At 28.0% G+C, this 21,797-nt stretch overlaps 2 protein-coding genes across 2 annotated transcripts; one reads left to right on the top strand and one right to left on the bottom strand.

Annotated features, from left to right (window-relative positions):
• The first annotated feature begins 2,458 nt into the window (after positions 1 to 2,458).
• On the top strand, positions 2,459 to 4,525 carry LOC149061001 (uncharacterized). Its single transcript, XM_089216203.1, has 2 exons — positions 2,459 to 4,337; positions 4,407 to 4,525. The coding sequence occupies exons 1-2, from the start codon at positions 2,843 to 2,845 to the stop codon at positions 4,421 to 4,423; spliced, it is 1,512 nt and encodes a 503-aa protein (XP_089072329.1). The 5' UTR covers positions 2,459 to 2,842; the 3' UTR covers positions 4,424 to 4,525.
• Positions 4,526 to 14,990: 10,465 nt separating this feature from the next.
• On the bottom strand, positions 14,991 to 19,837 carry LOC149061000 (uncharacterized). Its single transcript, XM_089216469.1, has 11 exons — positions 19,552 to 19,837; positions 18,231 to 18,585; positions 18,019 to 18,159; positions 17,826 to 17,951; positions 17,652 to 17,729; positions 17,483 to 17,578; positions 16,384 to 16,446; positions 16,162 to 16,233; positions 15,704 to 15,945; positions 15,470 to 15,632; positions 14,991 to 15,397 (listed from the first exon to the last, which is right to left on the bottom strand). The coding sequence occupies exons 2-11, from the start codon at positions 18,265 to 18,267 to the stop codon at positions 15,276 to 15,278; spliced, it is 1,140 nt and encodes a 379-aa protein (XP_089072595.1). The 5' UTR covers positions 18,268 to 18,585; positions 19,552 to 19,837; the 3' UTR covers positions 14,991 to 15,275.
• Between the last annotated feature and the right edge of the window lie 1,960 nt (positions 19,838 to 21,797).

Here is a 21,797-nt window from a genome sequence, read left to right as displayed (position 1 = left end):
ATAAAAAATCTCTGTCACTGATTCATAAGATAATTGATATTAGATGCTTGACCAAAATAACTGATATGATTGAATCGTTTGACCAAATCAATAGACTGGTCCGATTTAAATCATAGAGTAATATAGAGAGGCCAATACGTATTACGCCTGTATAAAATACTGAAGCCGAGAAAGGTCTGTAAACACAGTGTTACCACTTAATTATTTGAACATTATTGTAAAGTTGTGTACAAAACTGCCGCGGTTCATAAGACATTTCAATTTAATTTATTGTATATAGGTTGCATCCTGTATTATATTATATTATGTATAATTTGTTTTGTTTTTGATCATTATTCAATTATATTTATGTATAATATAAATATATTTATAATAATATTAATGTATAATAATTGATACATGATAGTTCGATAGTTAATTGGTAATTACTTAATAATTAATAACTACTATTATTATGCCAAGCTGTATAATATGTGGAAGAACAAAAAATCAGACTTCTAAAGCTGCCAATGTATCGTTTCACACGATCCATACGGGGGGTGTGCTTTTTTGTAATATTTATAAAAAAGATTTAAAATTATGTGAAGATATCAAATTATTATTTCATTAGTAAAGAAAACGGCATAAATGCATTATATACTTATAATACTTTAACTGACAAGGTACAATATACTCATTAGCCTGTATACTTGTTGATAATTGCGAAATAACTTAATAGAGCTTATTTTTTTATCATAAAGATAATTTAATTAACAATTTAGTAATAATAGGATAGTTATAAAATACATTATCTAAATCTGTACATTTTAAATTGTTATTGCTTATTATTTTTAATACGTTAAATTTGAACAATGTAACCATTGTAAACTGGTATTTGACATCGGAAAGGTACCGGGTCGCCTTTGTCGACCGTACGTAATTTTAACGCGGCGACGCGGGCTCTGCGCCGAAAACACTAACAGAGCTCAATGTGAAAACCAATTTCTCCCAAACCTAAAAATATAAGTTAGTTCTGATTTCACCAATAACTTATTTATGTTATTACTCATCGAATGAAAAAAAAAGTCAAAAAAATCCATTTTGAGTTTCTCAAATATGCAAATGTTTAAAATAACTTTATAATTCAGTTTTATGTGGTTTATTAACATTAACATAAAAAGTAAGTACGATAGGCAAATTCTGATTCCACAAAAATGCTGAGCATATAAATACAAACATTTCTAAAAAAAAAGTCTAAAAACTTAAATTTTTTGGTATTTTAAATTCTTGGTTTATTTTTGAAAAAATTCAGCATTTTGAAGTTTTTTTTACCATAACTTCCAAAAATAAGTTCGACCGGCTTTTTTTGAAAGTACCATCAAATTAGGCATGCAAAAAGACACATTTTGTAAGAAAAAAATTCCAAAAATCGCTTGGGAGCTAAACTGCATTCGTTCCAAGAAAACAAAAGTTTATTAAACATTTGTTACTATTCCAGTTACTATAGTTAAACATTTTCAAAATTGAGTTTGATCGAAACAAAGTTTCTTTAAATCAATTTAAACTAAAATTATAATATGTTTATTGTTTTTTAGGTTTCCTAAAGATGAAAGTGATAAAATTAAATGGAATAATTTTTTAATCAAAAACTTTTTAAATCCTAAAAATGTGACAATTAATAGTTTGATTTGTTCACTTCATTTTGATAAATCTTGTTTTATATTAAATAAAAGTAGGAAACTATTAAAGAGGCATGCCACTCCATCTATAATTGTTGATCGAATAAAATGGGTATGCATATATTTTACATTCTTAATCAATATAGGTATTCATATTATTATTTACTAGGTAGTATAAATGTTTTTTATTATATAAATAACTTATATGTAAGTATTATTATAATTTTTAGCCAAAAACAGTATATTCTGAAATATTGACACCCTTGTCTGAGCCCCCCAGTACTTTTCATCCATCAAATATTATACAATTTGATAGAACTTTAGTTAAAGTTTCTGAAACTGTAACACCTTCAGCTGTGCCTACAAAAATACCAACTTCGAGTTCTCTTCAGCCATCAAATATTTTTAATTTCGATAAAGGTTTGGTTAAGGTATATATTTTAAAGTTAATTTCAATAATACTTTATGCTACCTATGTTATAGTATCTAAGTAGTTAATTAGTTTTTTTTCTTTTAGTTGTCTGTAAACAATGTAGAGGTAGAAGAAGTGTTACCCTTAAATGAGACAACTTCTTCATGTAGTATTTCTGATACACACAATAATGAATTATTGGTAAAATAAACAAATAAAATTATTAATATTTCAATAATGATAAACAGGGCTGTGAATTTCATGCACTTGCATGTTTTTTTTGCTACATTGTATAAGAAAATGGATTTAATCAAAATTTGTTTTGCGTTATTTATAAATTAAATACGAAATCTTATTTTGCATATTTTTGCATATTTAACCGGTAAGGGCATATAAATGCATGATTTCGCGAGTTCCTCTTGTTTTTGCTTTTTTCTCATTTGAATAATATGTTTTTCTCATTAATTTGTAAAATTTCTTGAATTTGGACGATACAATTTTACCGTTGTAATTTTATCGCGGTGGTAATAATAACAGGAACATGTGTTAAACCCGGTCTAGAGTGGCATGCAATTATCTCCTGTTATTATCGCAGGTCTATATCTGTGGTCAAAAGTCTAACTTGAAATATCTTTAATCTTAATCTATTATATTATGGTAGACAAACCGACGCGCGATAGTGTTGTCGTCGTCTCGTGAGTGGTAATACGTTGTTTGTAATATTTTCGTTTAAATTTTCTATTAGTTAACACTTAACAAGCATAATTTTAAAATGCCAAAAGAAAAAAAGACGACATCCAGTCGTTTACAAAGTTATGTTACTGAATTTGGAACAGAAATATTTTCAACAGATAACAAAATTTTATTTTGCAAAGTATGTAATACGAAAGTTTCAAGTGAAAAACGTTTTTCTATAACTCAGCATATCGCAGCCGAAAAACATCGTAAATCTGTTAAACGCGCTGAAGAAAAAAAGGATAAATCTCAACAGCTTTTATTTCAAAATTCTTCAACAAAATCGTCATTCAAAACTGATTTATGTAAAGCTATGTTGAGTGCTAATATACCTTTCAATAAACTGAGCAATCCACATTTCAAAATCTTTTTAGAGAAATATACATCGGAAGTTATACCAGATCAATCAACTTTACGAAAATCATATGTCGATAATTGTTACCAGGAAACTATGGGAGAAATAAGAAATAAAGTGGCAGAGAAAAAAATTTGGGTTTCAATTGACGAAACGACGGACGCTGAAGGACGCTATATTGCCTCCGTTATAATCGGAACACTACTCACGGATCGGCCAGGTGAAATTTTTTTATTAAATGTCGAGCAATTAGAAAAGGCTAACCACAATACTATATGCACACTATTTGAAGATTCGCTTTGTTTACTTTGGCCTGGTGGCATACATCGTAACGACGTATTATTATTTTTGAGTGACGCCGCGCCCTATATGGTGAAGGCAGGAGATACGTTGAAAGTGTTGTACACAAAAATGGTCCATTTAACATGCACAGCACATGGATTAAATAGAGTTGCCGAATATATCCGTATTCAATATCCCAAAGTAGATAAACTGGTTGCTAATGTTAAAAAAGTATTTAAAAAGGCACCATCTCGTATTATAAAATTTAAGACTGATGCGCCTAATATACCTCTACCCCCCGAACCAATTCTGACACGATGGGGAACATGGATTTCCGCTTCAATATATTATTGTGAAAACTTCCAAATTGTAAAAAATATTGTTGAAAGTTTTGATGAAGATGATGCGCTTTCAATTAGAAATGCTCAAAAATATTTTAAAGCACCACAGATTAAAGGTAACTTAGCATTTATAAAATCAAACTTTGAGTGCCTTCCTACGGCTATAACACGTCTTCAAAAACAAGGCATGGCATTAATAGAAGCGATACAGATTATTGAAGATGTTTCAGCCAAATTCAATAATTTAAAAAGCCAGACCGGAATCAAAATTAACGAGAAATTACAGACAGTTCTAACTAAAAATAAAGGGTTTCAAATTGTTTGCAATATTTCAAAAATATTAAACGGAGAAGAAGAAAACGTTGGTTGTTTAGATATACCTGAAAACTTAACAAGTAGTGACATGGGATATTTCAAGTATGCCCCTACCACGTCAGCTGATGTAGAGCGTTCATTTTCTGTGTACAAAAACCTCTTGGCGCCAAATAGGAGATCATTCAAGTTTGAAAATATAAAGAAATCGCTGATTGTACAATGCAATACTTATTTTACAGGTAAACAAATAAATTGTTTAAATATCTATAAAACAATGTGTTCTATCTATATTTAATGTTTTTTTTCAGGCGTCGAAGAACAATAGAACATTGAAGCATTTATTATTATTATTACAAGTCCATTTTTCAAGTCATTTTATAATTAGTAATTACAATATTTATTTAAATAAAACGTTTTTTCATCCAGTATATGTGAGTATAATTTTTTTTTTCATATTTTGCATATTTTTAAATTTTATAATTTATAGTGCATATTTTAAAGCATATTTCACTTGTTTTTAGTGCATAAATGCATGCATATTCAAGACTTTTTTAGTGCATGAAATTCACAGCCCTGATGATAAATATATTGACTTTAGAATATTATACCAGTAGAAGTATCTCCCATGCAATCTTCATTCCTTGCTGCTATTGAGATTAAAAATGATGACACTCCACGTCGAATATTACTAAACCGTGGCATTCGACAACTTTCACAGGAGATGAAAATAAAAAATAAAAAGTTGAAAATTCTTAATCAAACTATCAGAAGAAAAATAAGAGAATTGCCAGTATGAAGACCATTATTCAAGATTTAAAGAAACATAATCTTATAGATGAAGATACTAGTGTTACTTTATTTGAGTCATTCGGTGAACACAAAGAACTTATCACTAACTGGTATAAAAAAAATACGGGTAAGAAAATTAGTAAAAAATATAGCCCTACAGTGAGGCAATTTGCTTTATCTCTTCACTTCTTTTCGGCAAGAGCTCATGATTATGTGAGAAAACAATTTGATACTATTTTGCCGCACTCGCGTACGCTTAGTAAATGGTATAGATACGTAGATGCAGAACCAGGATTCACAGATGAATCATTAAAACTTTTAACTATGAAAGTAAAAAGATCATCTCATAATATATATTGTGCTTTAGTTATTGATGAGATATACGGCAGCATTTGGAATACGATGGTAACAAATATTATGGTCGTGAGGATATGGGAATTGGAATAAACAATGATAGCTTGGAAGTTGCCAAAGAATGTTTAGTTTTTTTAGTTGTGTTTGTAAATGAAAGTTAGAAATTGCCGATTGCTTATTTTTTAGCTCGTAGTTTAAATAGTTCTCAAAAAACTGAATTAATTCGCCATGCATTGCATGTCTTAGAAAGTACCGGCGTTAAAATAATCAGCCTAACCTTTGACGGTTGTTCAAGTAATATAAATACTGCTCAGATTTTAGGTTGTAATTATAATATAGAAACTTTAAATACTTCTTTTGCTTCTAGCTGTGAGAACAATCCTAACATTGTAACACTTTTAGATCCGGCTCACATGGTGAAATTAGTGAGAAATGCTTTTGGCGAGAAAAAAGTATTTTTAGATTTTGAAGGGAAATAAATAAATTTTGAATACATCAAATTGCTATGCTGTTTGCAGGAGAAGGAAGGTTGCCACCTAGCAAATAAGTTGAGAAAGCAACACATCTTTTATACTAAACAAAAAATGAAAGTGAAACTTGCGACACAATTGTTGAGTCAATCCGTAGCAGATGCTTTAAGATTTTGCAAAAATTCTCTTAAACTTAATGAGTTTTGTAATGCAGATGCTACAATTCAATTTATGCTTTTAATGCTTTTGACATATTAAATTCGAGATCCATCAATTGCATTGGTTATAACCTTATAAGAAAGCATTATGCAAAGAAAATATAGAATCAGTTATTTTATTTACTAACAAATTCAAAACCTATATCAAGGGTCTTAAAGTTGAAGATAAACCTGGAATATTTGCACCTGTACTTCAGTCCAGCCGCAAAACAGGTTTCATAGGATTCATTATCTGTTTAGAAAGCATATTACAATTATATTATACATTAATTAAAACCAATCAGTTAGAACCACGGACTATGATTAATGTTAATGTTAATGTTAATGTTAATCATAGTCCGTGGTTAGAACATATAAAAATATATAGATTAAGTCACCATCTCGAACTGTTTTTTGGAAGTATTCGATCACACGGATCCGACAGTTCGACAATTCCGTTCAGCCTATAAAAAATTAGTAATTCGGATCAATGATATTACAAATTTTAATATAGGAAATTGTATACCGCTAGAAGATATTGGAATTCTGCATTACTATAGTTCTGATCCAGTGAATGTTTTAAATAACAATACTCCTGGTTTTAATTATGATGCTATTCTTCAGGAAGAAAATTTGAGAAGTATAAATTCATTTATTTTAGATCATGAACATAGGAAGCCTTAGTAATTACTCTTTTAGTAACTTCTCTAAAGAAGTTATTATTTCCATTTCTGGATTCGTAGTTCACAAACTTACTAATGTGCTCAAATGTGATACTTGTAAAGATGCGTTATGTGCTAGTGACAAAGAATGTTTTTTAAATTCATTAATTACATTAAAAAATAGGAAAGGTGATAATGGTGGATTAATTTATCCCAGTAATGATGTAATTGATATATGTTTTAAAACTGAAAAAACATTAAAACAATTTAACTATACACATAAAGCTGTTAATAAACTAAAAATTCAATCTGAAGTTTTAGGTCACTTTTTATTTAACTCAATTGTATTCAAACAATTAAAAACTCATAGTAGCGAAACCAGAAATCCTTTAACTGATCATATCACTCTTCTAATAAAATCTATCACATCAAGATATATTAACTTAAAAATCAACTACAATTTGAAAAGTCACAATGAAACACCTTCCATTAGAATGTGGTATAATAAATTAACTATTTTTAAAGGACAATAAGTAATTATTTTTGTGTTTTATAACAAAAATGTTATGTATAGTTATTAACATTATTATTTATAATTATAATTATAATCCTTATTTATTGTTATAATTATTATTTCTATTCAGTATTACTATTATTATTTATTAATTATCATAATATTATTAACACTATTCAGTATTATTATTATTATTTCTATTCAGTATTAATGTATTATTAACATTATTAAGTAATTTGTTAAATAAATAAACAACTGATTTTTTGAATCTGAGTCAAAACATCCAGTCCAAAATAATGTACAGATACCTTTAATTCTATATTAATAATAATAATATAATATAGCTATAGTTTATAAGCATTAATTGTTGAACTACACATACCTACTTTTTGTTGAAATGTAATGATTAAAAAGGGGTCAAGTGGATGTCGCTCTGGCTCTGCTGTACAGTAGGTTACAAGTTGGTCACCGTAATGGATGGTATTACATTTGAATCCAATAATATAATATCATTGTATACGAAAAACGATTCTGAGCGAATATGGTATGCTATAATATTACCAAAATAGGTAGGATTATTGTTATTAAAGTAATTCATTTTAGTATTAGGCATTCGGCATTCGGCATTATTATTTACTACATTAGGTTAAATTAATTTGTCAATTACATTTGTAAATGTCATTGTGTGTATACAATATAACAATATACTCTAAAAGTTAAAAAACACAAAAAAAATTTAAAAAAACACACATTATAAAATCAATACATTCATCGCTCCGCTTTTACATAGGTATAAGATATAAATTATTAAATTATAATAATATAATATTACATCATAGTATCATACTATAATATTATCATAGAGTATTACACTATGAATATTATATTATATATTTACAATATTTTATTCTTTTATGATTACATAATATTTTGTTGCCTCTAACTGGCCAACCCCTGTAAATATAGACATTTTGCGTCTCACTTTTCTGAGACATGGGCATCTCTATATTACTCTATGATTCAAATGATTGGAATCATTCAAATGACCGAAAATTCCAACCCTTAGTTATACCTAGTTCATTAATAATTATAGTTATAATTATGTACAATTCCTCCGGTGATTTAACTAAGGGCTAACAATCGCCTGTTACTGTAAGCAATTTATTATAAACAATAATATATTCAGTGGCGCCGAAACAGTAATAAAATAGTCAGGCAAACTTTCCAAAATAGGCATTATAAACCAACAAGTACACCAAAAAATTTTTTTTGAAAATTAATGAGGAGCTCAGCCTCCTCCCCACCATACCCCCTTAATAATTCTATTATTTACTCAGTGCTCGAATTGGAAATATAATAGAAGGGGTGCTAAAGGACTTATAAAAATTTAGCGTTCCACTCAATGATTTAAACCAAACTTCGCCCCCCACACCCCCCATGTAGTATTTTCAACACAAGTCAAACAATCATTAAAATTAAACAAAGGTTACACTACAACAATAAATAAATATTATTAAATTATATATATTTATTTAATAATGTGTAATTATTTTTATTTACATGTTTAAAATTTTTAAACAGAATCAGAGACATAGCTAGGTGCTGGCAACAAGGCATTTGCCAGGGGTGCAATTATACCTAAGGTGCAATTTCAATGAGTGACCATTTCACTCAGTTATGCTGCTTATTTACAAAATTAGTAAATTGGTCATACATTTTTTTGAAATACCTAACTAATAATAATTGTAATATGTACAAAGTCTAACTTTACAAACCTGATGATCCTCTTCAGAAATAGCTATATTATTTGATTCATTTTCTTTTGATACTTTTCTTTTAACTGAATCAACTTCAACCTAAAATGAAAAAAAGAAATATTAAATTGAAAACTCTTAATATTATACAAAAATGCAAAAGCCTTATAATTGTCACATGATGTTCATTCTATTATTTTAATTACAAAGTAAGCAAATAAAAATAGCAATAGCAAAAATGTTTTATATTTAAATACCGGATTGACATTTTATCTTAATAAAATATGTCATGCCGTTTGACTCTTATTAGTGGTATAAAAAATATTAATAAATCTTTAACAAGTTATAGAAATATAATAATCAAATTATGAGAAAATTTTTAATCGATAATACCTGAATGTTGGTATTTGCATTTGTCCCAAGATCATCATCAAGGGATTCAACATATGTGTTTTCTTCTTTTTGTTTTTCATTGGTTTTCTACAATTTAAAAATATAGTAATACATTTTCATGAAATATAAATAATGATAAAGTTTTAGTTTAGCCAATTAACTTGGTACTTACTTTAAAATAAGAGTAAATACCGGATTTGCAAAGCTTTTTTGGTTTAGAAGCCATTTTTACTTTTTACTTATTAGTTACTAGTAAGTATACAGTATACTATAGTAAGTACAATAATTTATTAAACACATGTCATAAATTAACCAACGTTTATTATCTTGTGGATGGCAGTGCAGTCATAGATTTTATCATGAATACAAGAATATTCTAGTCTTCGTAGATCTTATATATTATACAATTGATAAGCAGTACTGCAGTAGTGTACAAAAAGAAATGTTATAATTAAACAATAATCGATAAACACCGACCTCAACTCATGAGCATAACAATAATGCTATAATTATTATTAGACATAGATATTATGAACTACATAGGTACTGTTTACAGTGTTACCGACCATCCGATAACATGAATTTTTAATCTTAATCTCGATATATTATACATTATTTATACACATTATTAGTATATCAGTATATGTAAGCCTGTATTATAATAACTGACTAAGATTTATAGTCTGTGGTCCGTGATTATAATAATAAATTATCTTTTTTTTTTGATTTTTATCATTAATGAATTTTACAATTTATCGCATATTTTTTTTCAAATTGATAATACAAGTTTTTCAATAATAATTTACACGGGAGACGTACCGTCCCCCCGTTCAAATTAAAAATATAAGAAGGGGTACGCTAAAAAAAATTAAAATTTGAAGGGGAGCTCCGTCCCCCTGCGTCCCCCCCCCAATTCGAGCACTGTATTTACTACAACACACATTTTTATATATTTCTTTAAAAATATTATAAAAATGTATAATATACAGGATTTGCAATAATTGTACTAATTTTGAAATTAATAGTTTATGGTTAATATTAATGTTGTAATAATAATGTTTGTTTAAAAATTGTTCAATGTGTCAGTCATTTTAGTATATATAATCAAAATCCAATGTTGAAAAAATATTTATAATAGTCTTGTACTAATCGTAAACATTTATTTAATCTGATTTTTCTTTTGACGGACGTGGTGTTTCCAGTTTAGACGAGAGTAATATGTTGGTGCATATTTAATATTTAGTCATTTTTTGGTGGTTGTTTGCTTATTGTATATTTAAGTATTTATTAGAGCTATATAAGTCCTTAAACACTTCACTATTTTGTGCACAAATGCATGCATATTTGTGTATCTTTAAGAGCTAGAAGACCCTAAGCCAAACAGTAATCATGATAATTGACCATATTATCTGTTTCCATATTCTATTACTATTTACTTGCTAATATTAGCCTAAAATATATTTTTATATTTTGAAAACATGGTTACGTTCCAGAATAGGCCAACATTGCTTAACAGGTTTGGCTTTGCTGCATGTTCACAGGTTGTAATTATTATATCAGTTGATGATATAATCGAAAAATTTTCTAAAATGAAGAAAAGGAAAACAGAATTTGTTATTTGAGAATTTCAGTATTTGACTACTGTAGCATCCCAGCATGCAGGAGAACGAGCGACTGGTGTTAATTCACAACAGGCTTCATTTATTCCTACATCCCCTTTTGTACAATCCCACAGCTGATGTGCGATTGCTATAGTTATACGCCTTAACTCAGTTCTGCTAAATGGTTCATCTATACTCTGATTTGCTTCACTTAAATGCTCAACTAAACACCTTGACAATTGATCTTATTCTATTTTATTCTGGACTTCGTGCTCTCTTTTTATTAGAACCATTTCCAGTTCAAACATAAAATCTCTTCTCTTATCCTAAAATACAATTTATCTTATTTAACACTTATATCTATACCTAATTTCACTAATTGTGTATTACTTTATTATTACTTATGTCTACTACTCTTTCTTTATAGAATACTAGCTGATCCCGTGCACTTCGTTGCCCGTTAAATGTACTAAATTTATATGACTCAAACTTTGTTCAATTCGTTATTTAATAATCGGTATATGGATTTCAAAACTTATCTTAACTCTTCCGTTACCTGGAATAAAAATTCTGGTTTGCAAAAGTATAATATTATCAGGTAGGCAATCTACCTGCGGTAGATCGCGGACTTGGTGCTATTTGTACGTAAGTTTATGATTTAACTCTAAAGTATTAAAGTTATACCATTATACCAAGTTTCCATTTTTACTTAATTCCACTAACGGTGAATTAATATAATCAATTAATACAAAATCCTTGATTATGCTAGCAGTATATTTTTATACATATAAATAGATAGCTGCATTACCCGGCGTTGCCCAGGGAAAAAATAGCCCGGGAGGTATTCAACTATTTTATATAAATAAAATGAGGAGGAAAAAACTACTATTTTCTTATATTTTGAACCTTTTTTATTTATTAATTTATATATTATCTCTGTACATATTTCTTTTAAGGTTATAATACTTCTTTGTAAACAATATTTATATTTTTTTTTTTTGCTGGACAGATGGCGACACTGTCATTTTATCATCACCTCCATATTCCTCTAACCCGGTAACTTTCTCAAATTTTTCATGCCCAAAACCTTCTCTGTGATGTCCTCTTTAATTTAAAAAAAATTGCAAGACGATCCAATAAGTAGTTTCGAAGCCAAACCGTAACAAAGATTTCCTCTTTTGCTTGATTTCGGTTATGTATATATATATATATATATATAGATTTCTATATATTTTTCTTTTTCATATTTACTTTAGTTATGGTCTCATATTATTTCTTTACATCGTTTTTATGCACGGTGACCTGCTGTCTACCTCGCGCTATTACCACGTTTTCATTATCTAGCACTTCTAGAATTTCATATGGTCCTTTCCATAACATGCTTAATTTATTCTTTCAGGTTTTATCTTTAAGTAGTATTAGACCTTTTATATTTAAGTCCTCACTGTGAACTTTTTTATCATAATGATTCTTAGATTTTCTTTTCTTTTGTATTAATCTTTCTCTCGCGATTTTATGTGAATCTTGCATTTTTTGTTTTAAATCGAATACATAATCGTTATAATTATACCTAGGTTCTGGATTACATTTTAATGTTACTGGTATATCTAAATCTCTTCCATATAATAATGCATAAGGTTGGTAATTAGTTGCTGTGTGCTCTGTCGAATTATATACGAATAGTGCGTAAGGAAGTAATTGATCCCAATTATTTAAATCTTTATCTACGTAATGCCTTAGATATTCGGCTAAAGTTCTATGTGACCTTTCTAAACTACTGTTTGTTTGTGGATGATAAGGACTTGTATTTATTTTGTTAATTTTTAGTAATTTAGATAATTCGGAAAAGATTTTACTGAGAAAATCAGTGCCCTGATCTGTTAGAATCGTTTGGGGTATTCCATGCACACATACAAACTTAGTAACAAATTCCTTTGCTACCGTATTCGCCATGTGGTCATGTAACGGGACCCCAGCAAAATATTTCGTCAAATCGTATTGAAAAGTAAGTATGTAGTTGAAACCTGAGTCAGTTTCTATTAATAGTCCTACAATGTCCATAAATAATTTAATATCAAAATTATTCTCATTTATATTCATTTCATATTATTTTATACCACAAAATTATTTTCATATAACATTTATTTAAATTCACTTTATACTCAATTATTCTCTTTTTAACACTTTTATCGGTACATATACATTTTTATATACTACCATTTATATACTCAAACTTTCGATACGGAAATGTTTATTCGAGAAGGTCGAAAGTCGAAAAGCAATTTGGGACGTAATTTCTGATGAATACAGCGATGGTAATTTAAAGAAAAGACGATGGGAGGAAATCACAAATATAATGTGTTTAGATAGTTTAACAGAAAAAGAAAAAAATGAATTCGCTATACTATCAATATAATATAATTTTTGAGGAGAATTTTAACTTTAAAAAAATATGTATTCATAATTAGTAATTACTATCCTAATGCCATCTTGCCATTCTAGCAGATTTGTATTTATAAAATAATCAGCAAATAAATCTCTATTAGACCCTGATGCTCTACTTGCTCTGCTTGGAGGACCTGGGGGTGTTGCTAGTTCTGAAGGGACTTCCAATGTGTCTTGAAATCTATATCCATCTTTTTGTCGCACGTGATTATGTAACATAGCATGTTTTTATTATGATAATTGCCAATTATTTTCGAACATCCATTGGACGGTGAAAAATTCTCCATTTGTTTGCCAAAATGCCGAAGGAACATTCTATGTAACGCCTTGCCCGAGACAGCCGGTAGTTAAAAATCCTTTTGTTATTTGTTAAATTTTTTCCTCCATAAGGACGCATTAAATTGTCAGATAAACCAAACGCCTCATCTCTAACAATAACACATGGCATCGGTATTCCGTTGTTTGATATGGTAGTTTTCTCCGGTATTCGTAAATTGTTATTAACGATTATTTTATGCAAAACTGATTTATTTAAAAACCGATGAATCACTACACTTTCCATATGCGCCAACATCTATATAAATGAACTTATAATCTGCATCGCATACAGCAAGTAAAACGATCGAGAAATAATTTTTATAATTATAGTAAAGTGACCCTGAAGCGGCTGAAGCACTTGGTTTTATCACTCTTATATGTTTGCCATCAATGGTGCCAATACAATTGCCCACATAACATCCTAACCTTGAATGAGCTTTAAATTAATATTGTAATTTGAATGTTCATGCTTAATTAAATTTTAGGTTTTGGTTGAATCGTGATCGTTTTAATATGAAATAAACCTTGCCTGAATATCATTTGAACCAAAAAAAAAGATCGAATCAACACTTAGTCCTCAATGTCGGTTAAGCGTTAAAAAATAAGGGTTTATTAAACCTAGAATCTTGGCTTAAATTTATATTTATACAAGACTTGTTAAACCTTAATATTATTAATTCTTAATCAATATTTGATACTCATTGAACCTCCTTAAATATCTTTTTTATCAATTTTATGTAAATTATTATACATATCAAAATATAGCTTAATTCAACTATAAATTAAATTCCATCCATTTAATCTGTTTGTTTTACCTTTAATTGAATATATAATTCAATAAATATTATTATCTATATAATGATAAACAAAAGGTTTGGTAAACAAAAGACAACACGACCAACAAAAAACAAATAATAATACATGGACACATGGTAATAATAAATAATATTATAAATTATAATATATTTTCAAATTATATTATTACTTTAAAGTATTAGTTATACATTTTAGAAATATAATATTATAATTATTTTTTATACAAATAACTAAAAAATCAATGTAAATGATAAAATTAAATCTAGCATCTAGCTAACAAAAAATGTTTGATTATACATATTACATAATATATAATTTATGTATTATATAAAATATTAAAATGAAAAATAAACAAAATAATAAACTTGTATCATTAACAAAAAAAAAAAAAAAAGAAAATTATATTAAACAAATGATAATAGTACCAATATAATTATACATATTTTGTATCATTTACAAAAAAAAAATATATATTTAAACAAATGTTAATAGTCCCTATATTATGGATGTATTATATAGTATAAATTAAAATTTTCTGTTACTTTATAAAATATAAAATAAAATCTTAAAATGTAAAATTAATACATTTGTATTAATTACATAAAAGAAAAAGAAAATTATATTTGAAAAATTAATGATAAGTACCTTTTATCAGTATTATATATTATAGTAGTAAATTGTAAATTTAATTTTTCATTACTTAATAATACATAATATAAAATCTTAAAATGTAAAATAAATATAATTATACATTTGTATTAATTACATAAAAAAAAAAAGAAAATTTTATTGGAACAATTATAATGATAAGTACCTAATATCAGTATTATATATTGTAATTTTCTGTACTTTAATATGAAAAAATTATTGAACTGTCTTATTTCTAATTTTAAATGGCGTTTGAATTAGCACATATTTTATAACCTGTTCAATTTCGTTGGTTGAATTATCGGATGCAGCAAATTTTTTAATAGTTTTCACAGATTCTAAAAAATAAATAATAAATTTAATAAATTTAGTTTAAATTATAGTATAGTTTATATTATATTATACATTACCAAAAATAATTTTATTCACAAGTAATTTTTCAAACGAGCATTTTTTATTTCCGCGTCCGTTGTATGAAAATGTGCATAGCAATTCAGGTGTAAACATTAGAGTCATTATTCGTTTTACCATAATTTTAATGGATTTTCCACCAACAGATGATAAACGTTTGACCTAAATCAATAATAGTTTAACTTTTGTATATATAAGTACATACAAATAATGTGCTTAAACAAATTACATACCAACTGATGCCGATAATTTTTATCAATATATAACTCATTTTCAAATTCTTGTAGATTTTCCTGGCTTTTAATAGGCAATTTATCATCTATAAGACAAGTGTCGTATAAGAGTTGAGATTCTCTAGTTTTTGTCAAAGTATTTTCTTCGTCTCTCTGAATAATTATATCTAATTTCTCATGTATTGATTTAATTTCATATTTAATTGTTAGCACATAATTCAATAACCTCGCATATTGATCATCTGTAAAAATACGTTAAAATAATAAATATTCTTCATAGATAAACAGTGTTCAGTGGGCAAATCGGGAATTATTAAGATATCCAATAAAAACAAAAATTATGGAATATGTAAATCAAAATTATCAGTTAAATAATATTATGTAATCAACAATAGTATGATTGGAATAATGTTATAGTTGAGGGTACATATTATATACTTATTATTTCTAATAATTACCTTTATAAAGAGTTTTTTGTTTATATTTTGATGTAGGTCCTTCTGTGGATTTAATGGATATACTATTGTTGACTAAAATCAAAATAATTGCATACAGGAAATTAAATTCAATAATCATTTGACAATATAATAACTAATAAGGGTACATTCTGTCATTCTAATGCATTAATAATAGTTTCAGGAAAATAATGCATTTAAATATGAATTAAAAGCAATACACACCAGATAATCCAGGTCTTGGAGAAATCTTTATTGGACTGTTTGAAAATAAACTTGTCTTAGCTCCTTAAAAAAAAATAATATAACAAACTACGTAAATATAAGTTTAAAACATTTTCAAAGAAATAAAAAAATTTGTATATGTAGGTAGGTGTACCTATACTATTAAATGATAAATGTTGGTTATTGCGCTTTTCAGTTATTAATATATTGTTGTTTAAACAACTATAACTGTCCAAAAACTGTTGTGGAGACAAAGTTTTTTTTTCAGCCATCGAACAAGTGTTATCTGTTTATAGTTAATTAATAATGTTAATACTTTATACTCCAGACTAGAATATTAAATAATAATTAAGAAGATTCTAAGAAAATGTCATCATTTATTAAATTTGATATGACACTGGAAGCTGCTATCAAAAATAACAAATAAATACTTGCTGCTAGTACATGCCTATTTAGATTTTATGCGTTTTACGTAGTACCGCGGAAACAATTGTAGGTGCTGGATAAAGGTGTACACAAATTAGACAAAAAATGACAACCTTATAATAATTGATAAAGATGACAAAGCTATTTGAATTACACAAGTATTAATTTTGTTTGTTGAATGTATAAAAATTAAAAGGAATAAAATGCTTTTAAAATGAATGGATATATTAGTATTATTTTAAACTTTGTTCATCATTTTTTTATTTAATGCATATTAGGAGTGCATAATTTAAAAATGTTAGGACATATTTTCGAACTTATTATTAGTGCATATTATAATAATGCATATTTTGCCAATTTTTAGTGCATGAATGCATGCTTATTTATGCATTTTTTAGTGCATGAACTTATGAGCCCTAATTATTACTATTACTAGGTTATGATCACTATTATTATTACTATTATTTCTCACTTATGTTAGAGGTTAAATTTTTATTTTTCTGTTATACTGTGAACTTGAAACGTCATCTTTCTATTTTATGTTATGTTATGTTGCAAGTTATTGAAAGTAATTATATTAAAAGCTGAAAGTGATTATACTGAGAGACAGAGTTATTTCTTACAAACAAATAAAACTATATTTGTGAATACTAAAAATTAAAATTATAATTACCATTAATAATAGAATTGTTTGGCGTACAGGCAGTTAAACTTGAATCACTCCTATTTGGACTTTTATTAATATCATCAAATAGGCTCATTTTTACACCTTAAATTGTAGATATTTGATTATAAAACATGAAATATAGTCTAATGCAAATTAAACTTTTATTTTACATTACCGTGTGACTGAGATGAAGATGTATATTTGGATGTTTTTAATGGAGACATAATAACACTGCCGTTATCAGATTTGTTTCCTAAAAAAAATAAAAATTACATGATATAAATTAAATTAAGTTATAGTAACAAATTATAATTATAATTTTGAATTTATTAATAGAAATTTTAAATACCACTTATCAGCATTTTTGGAATCGACTTGTTCATAGTTTTTAAAGGTGTGACATTATAAATATGAGTTACTGCTTTAGAGGATGTAGTAATATCATCATTCAATGTAGCTGCAGGGCTCATTTTGTCTATAATATATAAAATATTTAACTTTATCAATGTTATTTATGGATAAAATGTAATTTATTTACCAACCTGGTACAATATTATTATTTTTAGAGACTTTTAATGGCGACCAACCATCAGGTCGACGTTCAAGAACAATATCCTGTCTTAAAAATGTTATGTTTTGGTTGTCGGCTACAATAATATTTTTATTAGGACTAGAATCTGAATCTAATAAAACATGAAAAAAAAAATGCTATAATAATACACTACGAATCTAAAAAATATAAAAAACTACTTGCCTGCAGAATGATAACATGGTATTGAATTTTGGTTCATGTCAGATAATGTGTCAGATTGTTCACTATCTATAAACAAAAATACTTGATAAAACTATAATATACGATGGTAGCATTATAAATGAATATCGATAAATAAAGATTAAATACATATTATATTATAGAAATAAAATCGTTAAATATGCTTATTTTTTGAAAATCATACCAACTGTATCTAGACTAAACATTATACCAGATTGTAAACAAACTCTATTTTGTCTTCTAATTTTTTTCTTTTTTAATTTATCTTCTTCTGTCGAAGAAAGGTCAGATTTACCCTTTGCCATCTCACATTTTTTTTGGGCCTTTGAAAAACTGTCTAAAACATATAAAACAACAATGTTTGTTAAAATAATTTGTAATTCTATGCAATAAAATTATTAAATATTAATTTATGTAAACAAAGACATTGCATTCATCGTTTAGACCCTAATAAAATATTAAATATAAAAATACCTATAAAATATTCATTGAGTTATTATAAACATTATATTTAGAACAAACAGTGTAATTTAAAAATGGCCTTAATTATGAAAGGGTTTTATCAAATAAATTATATTAATGAATCAATGTATTAAATAAAGAAATTATAAATTGATATACGTTAAACTAACCAAAAAATTGAAAATAAACTACCCACTTCATTCGCTCAAAATTATTTTTTCAATTTCAATGATTTATCATTAATTCAAATTGAATACATTATATTTATATCTAATCCTAACTTACTGCACAACAGAGTAACTAACTTACCTACATTTTGTAAATAAAATTGTTAAATTTTAATAAAAATTGGTGATTATAGAAACAATGATTATAGAAAAAAATTTATGTAATAAATTCAGCGTGACAAAACACAATGTACTTAGAAAATAAACTTTTAGATTATGTTTAATCTGTCTAACTGAAAGAACGAAATTAAATTTTCAAAATTGCATTTATTTTAATGAGTTAAACAAATATGACATTTAAACAATGAAACAAGACAAGACTATAAAAATGTTAGACACATTATAGCTACTGTAAGTAGAGTAATGTTTTCTATAATTCTATAATATATGGAACAGTAATGTATAAGTATAGATACCTACATAAAATGTTATATTATTACAGCCTGTTTTATTAAAAACAACTTCCTACGTGTAATAATCAAAAATAAAATTTTTCTAAAATAGGAAACGAATATATTTGGTTAGTGACGAGGGGAAACATTTTATCATATACAGATACTTATTATATTTAATTTAAAATACAAAATATACTTATAGTTTTCCATAATGCTTACCGATATTACTGCTCAAACAACGTGCTTCAAAAAACGAAAAATCAAGCTAATTTGGTCGTACTTGATTGAATATTGCTTTTTTTATGTCTTTAGTTTTGGACGATCTTGGCCAAGCACAATTCCCTTTTGCATACCAGAATCCAGGAACTACTTCCACAGTGTTGTCCAAAACAAAATGTACAACACACCACACCATTTTATGTATTTGTATTTTCGTAAAGAATAAAACCGTTCAAGAAACGCGTGCGAAGGACGGACGCCGTCGCCGAACACGATTATAATATTGCATCCCTGGAATAATAATGGCATAACTCAAAAAATGTCGATTTTGAGTTGGCACCACTGCTGAAACCGCGCGAACAATATCTACTATTTGCGCTCATCAATTTTTTTCTATCTTATTTTTTCACTGCTAGATGGCGTTAAGTGTCGTTAGTGTAATGTTCTGAAATGTTTAGTTTGTGATAATACAATCGGCACAAGCGTTCGACGCCGGAGGACGTTCGTTCAGTGGCATTTTTAGAGTTGTGCCGATTGATCGCTGATGCAGGTAATTTTTTTTTGATTTGTGCCTTTTGTTCTCCAGAATTTTCTGAGTTGTGCCTTTTGCTTTGTAAGAATATTTTGATTTATGCCTATATATTTCTCTTAGATTTTTTAGTTAATTTCTAACAAATAAAGATGAAGACGTCGTCACAGAGGATTAAAAAAATTATCAAACTTTCTAATACCACAACTTGTAACTACAAGTACACAGAAGGTTGTAATAGGTAGATTTTATACGCTGATGGTTATCTACGGTTCTTACAAAAATTCAGAAATTGTTCTTTAATAATTGTAATATTTTTTTATTTCGAACAATATTAAATTATACAATTTAATAACAACATTAATATTATTTGATCATTAATAAATATATAATTACTGTAAAAAAAAAATACAATAGAATTCACATCTGCGGTGGGCGCGTAATACAATATATAATAGTCGGCCGAGTAACAATAAATACGACGCGTTCACGTAAAATACAAATATGAGTTAGACGCGTAAGATGAAAATACTTAGTGTTCGCGTAGAATATAATATAAATATGAGTTGTACGCGTAGTATGAATATACTTAGTGTTCGCGTAGAATATAATATAAATATGAGTTGTACGTGTAGTATGAATATACTTAGTGTTCGCGTAGAATATAATATAAATATGAGTTGTACGCGTAGAATGAAAATAAACAATAATCGGCCGCGTGACAATGAATACAACGCGGTCGGGTAAAATATAGATATGAGTTGGACGCGTAATACAATCTATAACGATATTACGTACTGCACGACAGTGTCTTATCAAGAATAAACGAAATGTTATGACATACACATCTATGTTATAATTATTGCTCACATTCCCACCAAGAACATTATATTAATGACTTACGGTTATATTGTATCAGTTGATCTCCACGAAGTCTTTCTTCAATGGTACACCTGTGTGGAATTGATGATGCACTGATCTCGTCCGAAGTTAACACAAATAACGGTGGCCGTATACACGACGGCGTGTGCAGCGGCGGCGCTGTTCTAGCCTGCCGAATTATCGGCGGCCGAGAACTCGCTAACACTCGCGGCGGCGGTGCGGTCTTAGCCTACCTATTACAGGTGGCCGAAGACAACACAAACGAAGGAGAAACGACGGCACTATCACTACACAACGACACTATTTACTACACGACGAAACTATTTATGACTGCACTATTCTTCCAAACTCACTACTTTACTCTATAGGCATAGTCCGAATGTCAGATCACCTTCTAGCCTTCCTATTACAGGTGGCCGAGAAAACGATCCGACACTAGCCAGTTATCTAAGAGACCGAGTAGTCGGTAAATGAAAAATGACACTTTTGCTATTGCGCTTCGCTGGTTATATCGACTTCTACAGTATCTGGTCCGGGGTAGAAGTTGGGGCTAGAATATATACTAACGGTCGTAGGTACCGGCTTATTGTATGTTACGGATCGACCGTCTACGCTCTCTGTCGGCCGTGGTAGCGGTACGTAGAGCGATATTTACACTGTTGTTTCCACTTTGCCACTTGATGGCGCGTCGTGAGTTTTGTACTCGTTACAAGGTGATATTTGGCCTTCTATTCCTCGGGAAACAGAGAGGTTTACCACTAGCGATGAGTTCAGAAAATTTGATTTAAATATATTTAACCATCTTCTTGAAACAAACACGACACCTACTATACCT

Source organism: Diuraphis noxia, unplaced genomic scaffold (genome assembly GCF_037042655.1).
Source record: "Diuraphis noxia isolate RWA-SAM2 unplaced genomic scaffold, SU_Dnox_SAM2 contig0001, whole genome shotgun sequence".
NCBI classification, from domain to species: Eukaryota; Metazoa; Arthropoda; class Insecta; order Hemiptera; family Aphididae; genus Diuraphis; species Diuraphis noxia.
The sequence above is the reverse complement of the archived record's forward strand: the minus strand, read 5'-3'. Positions and strand labels throughout refer to the sequence as shown.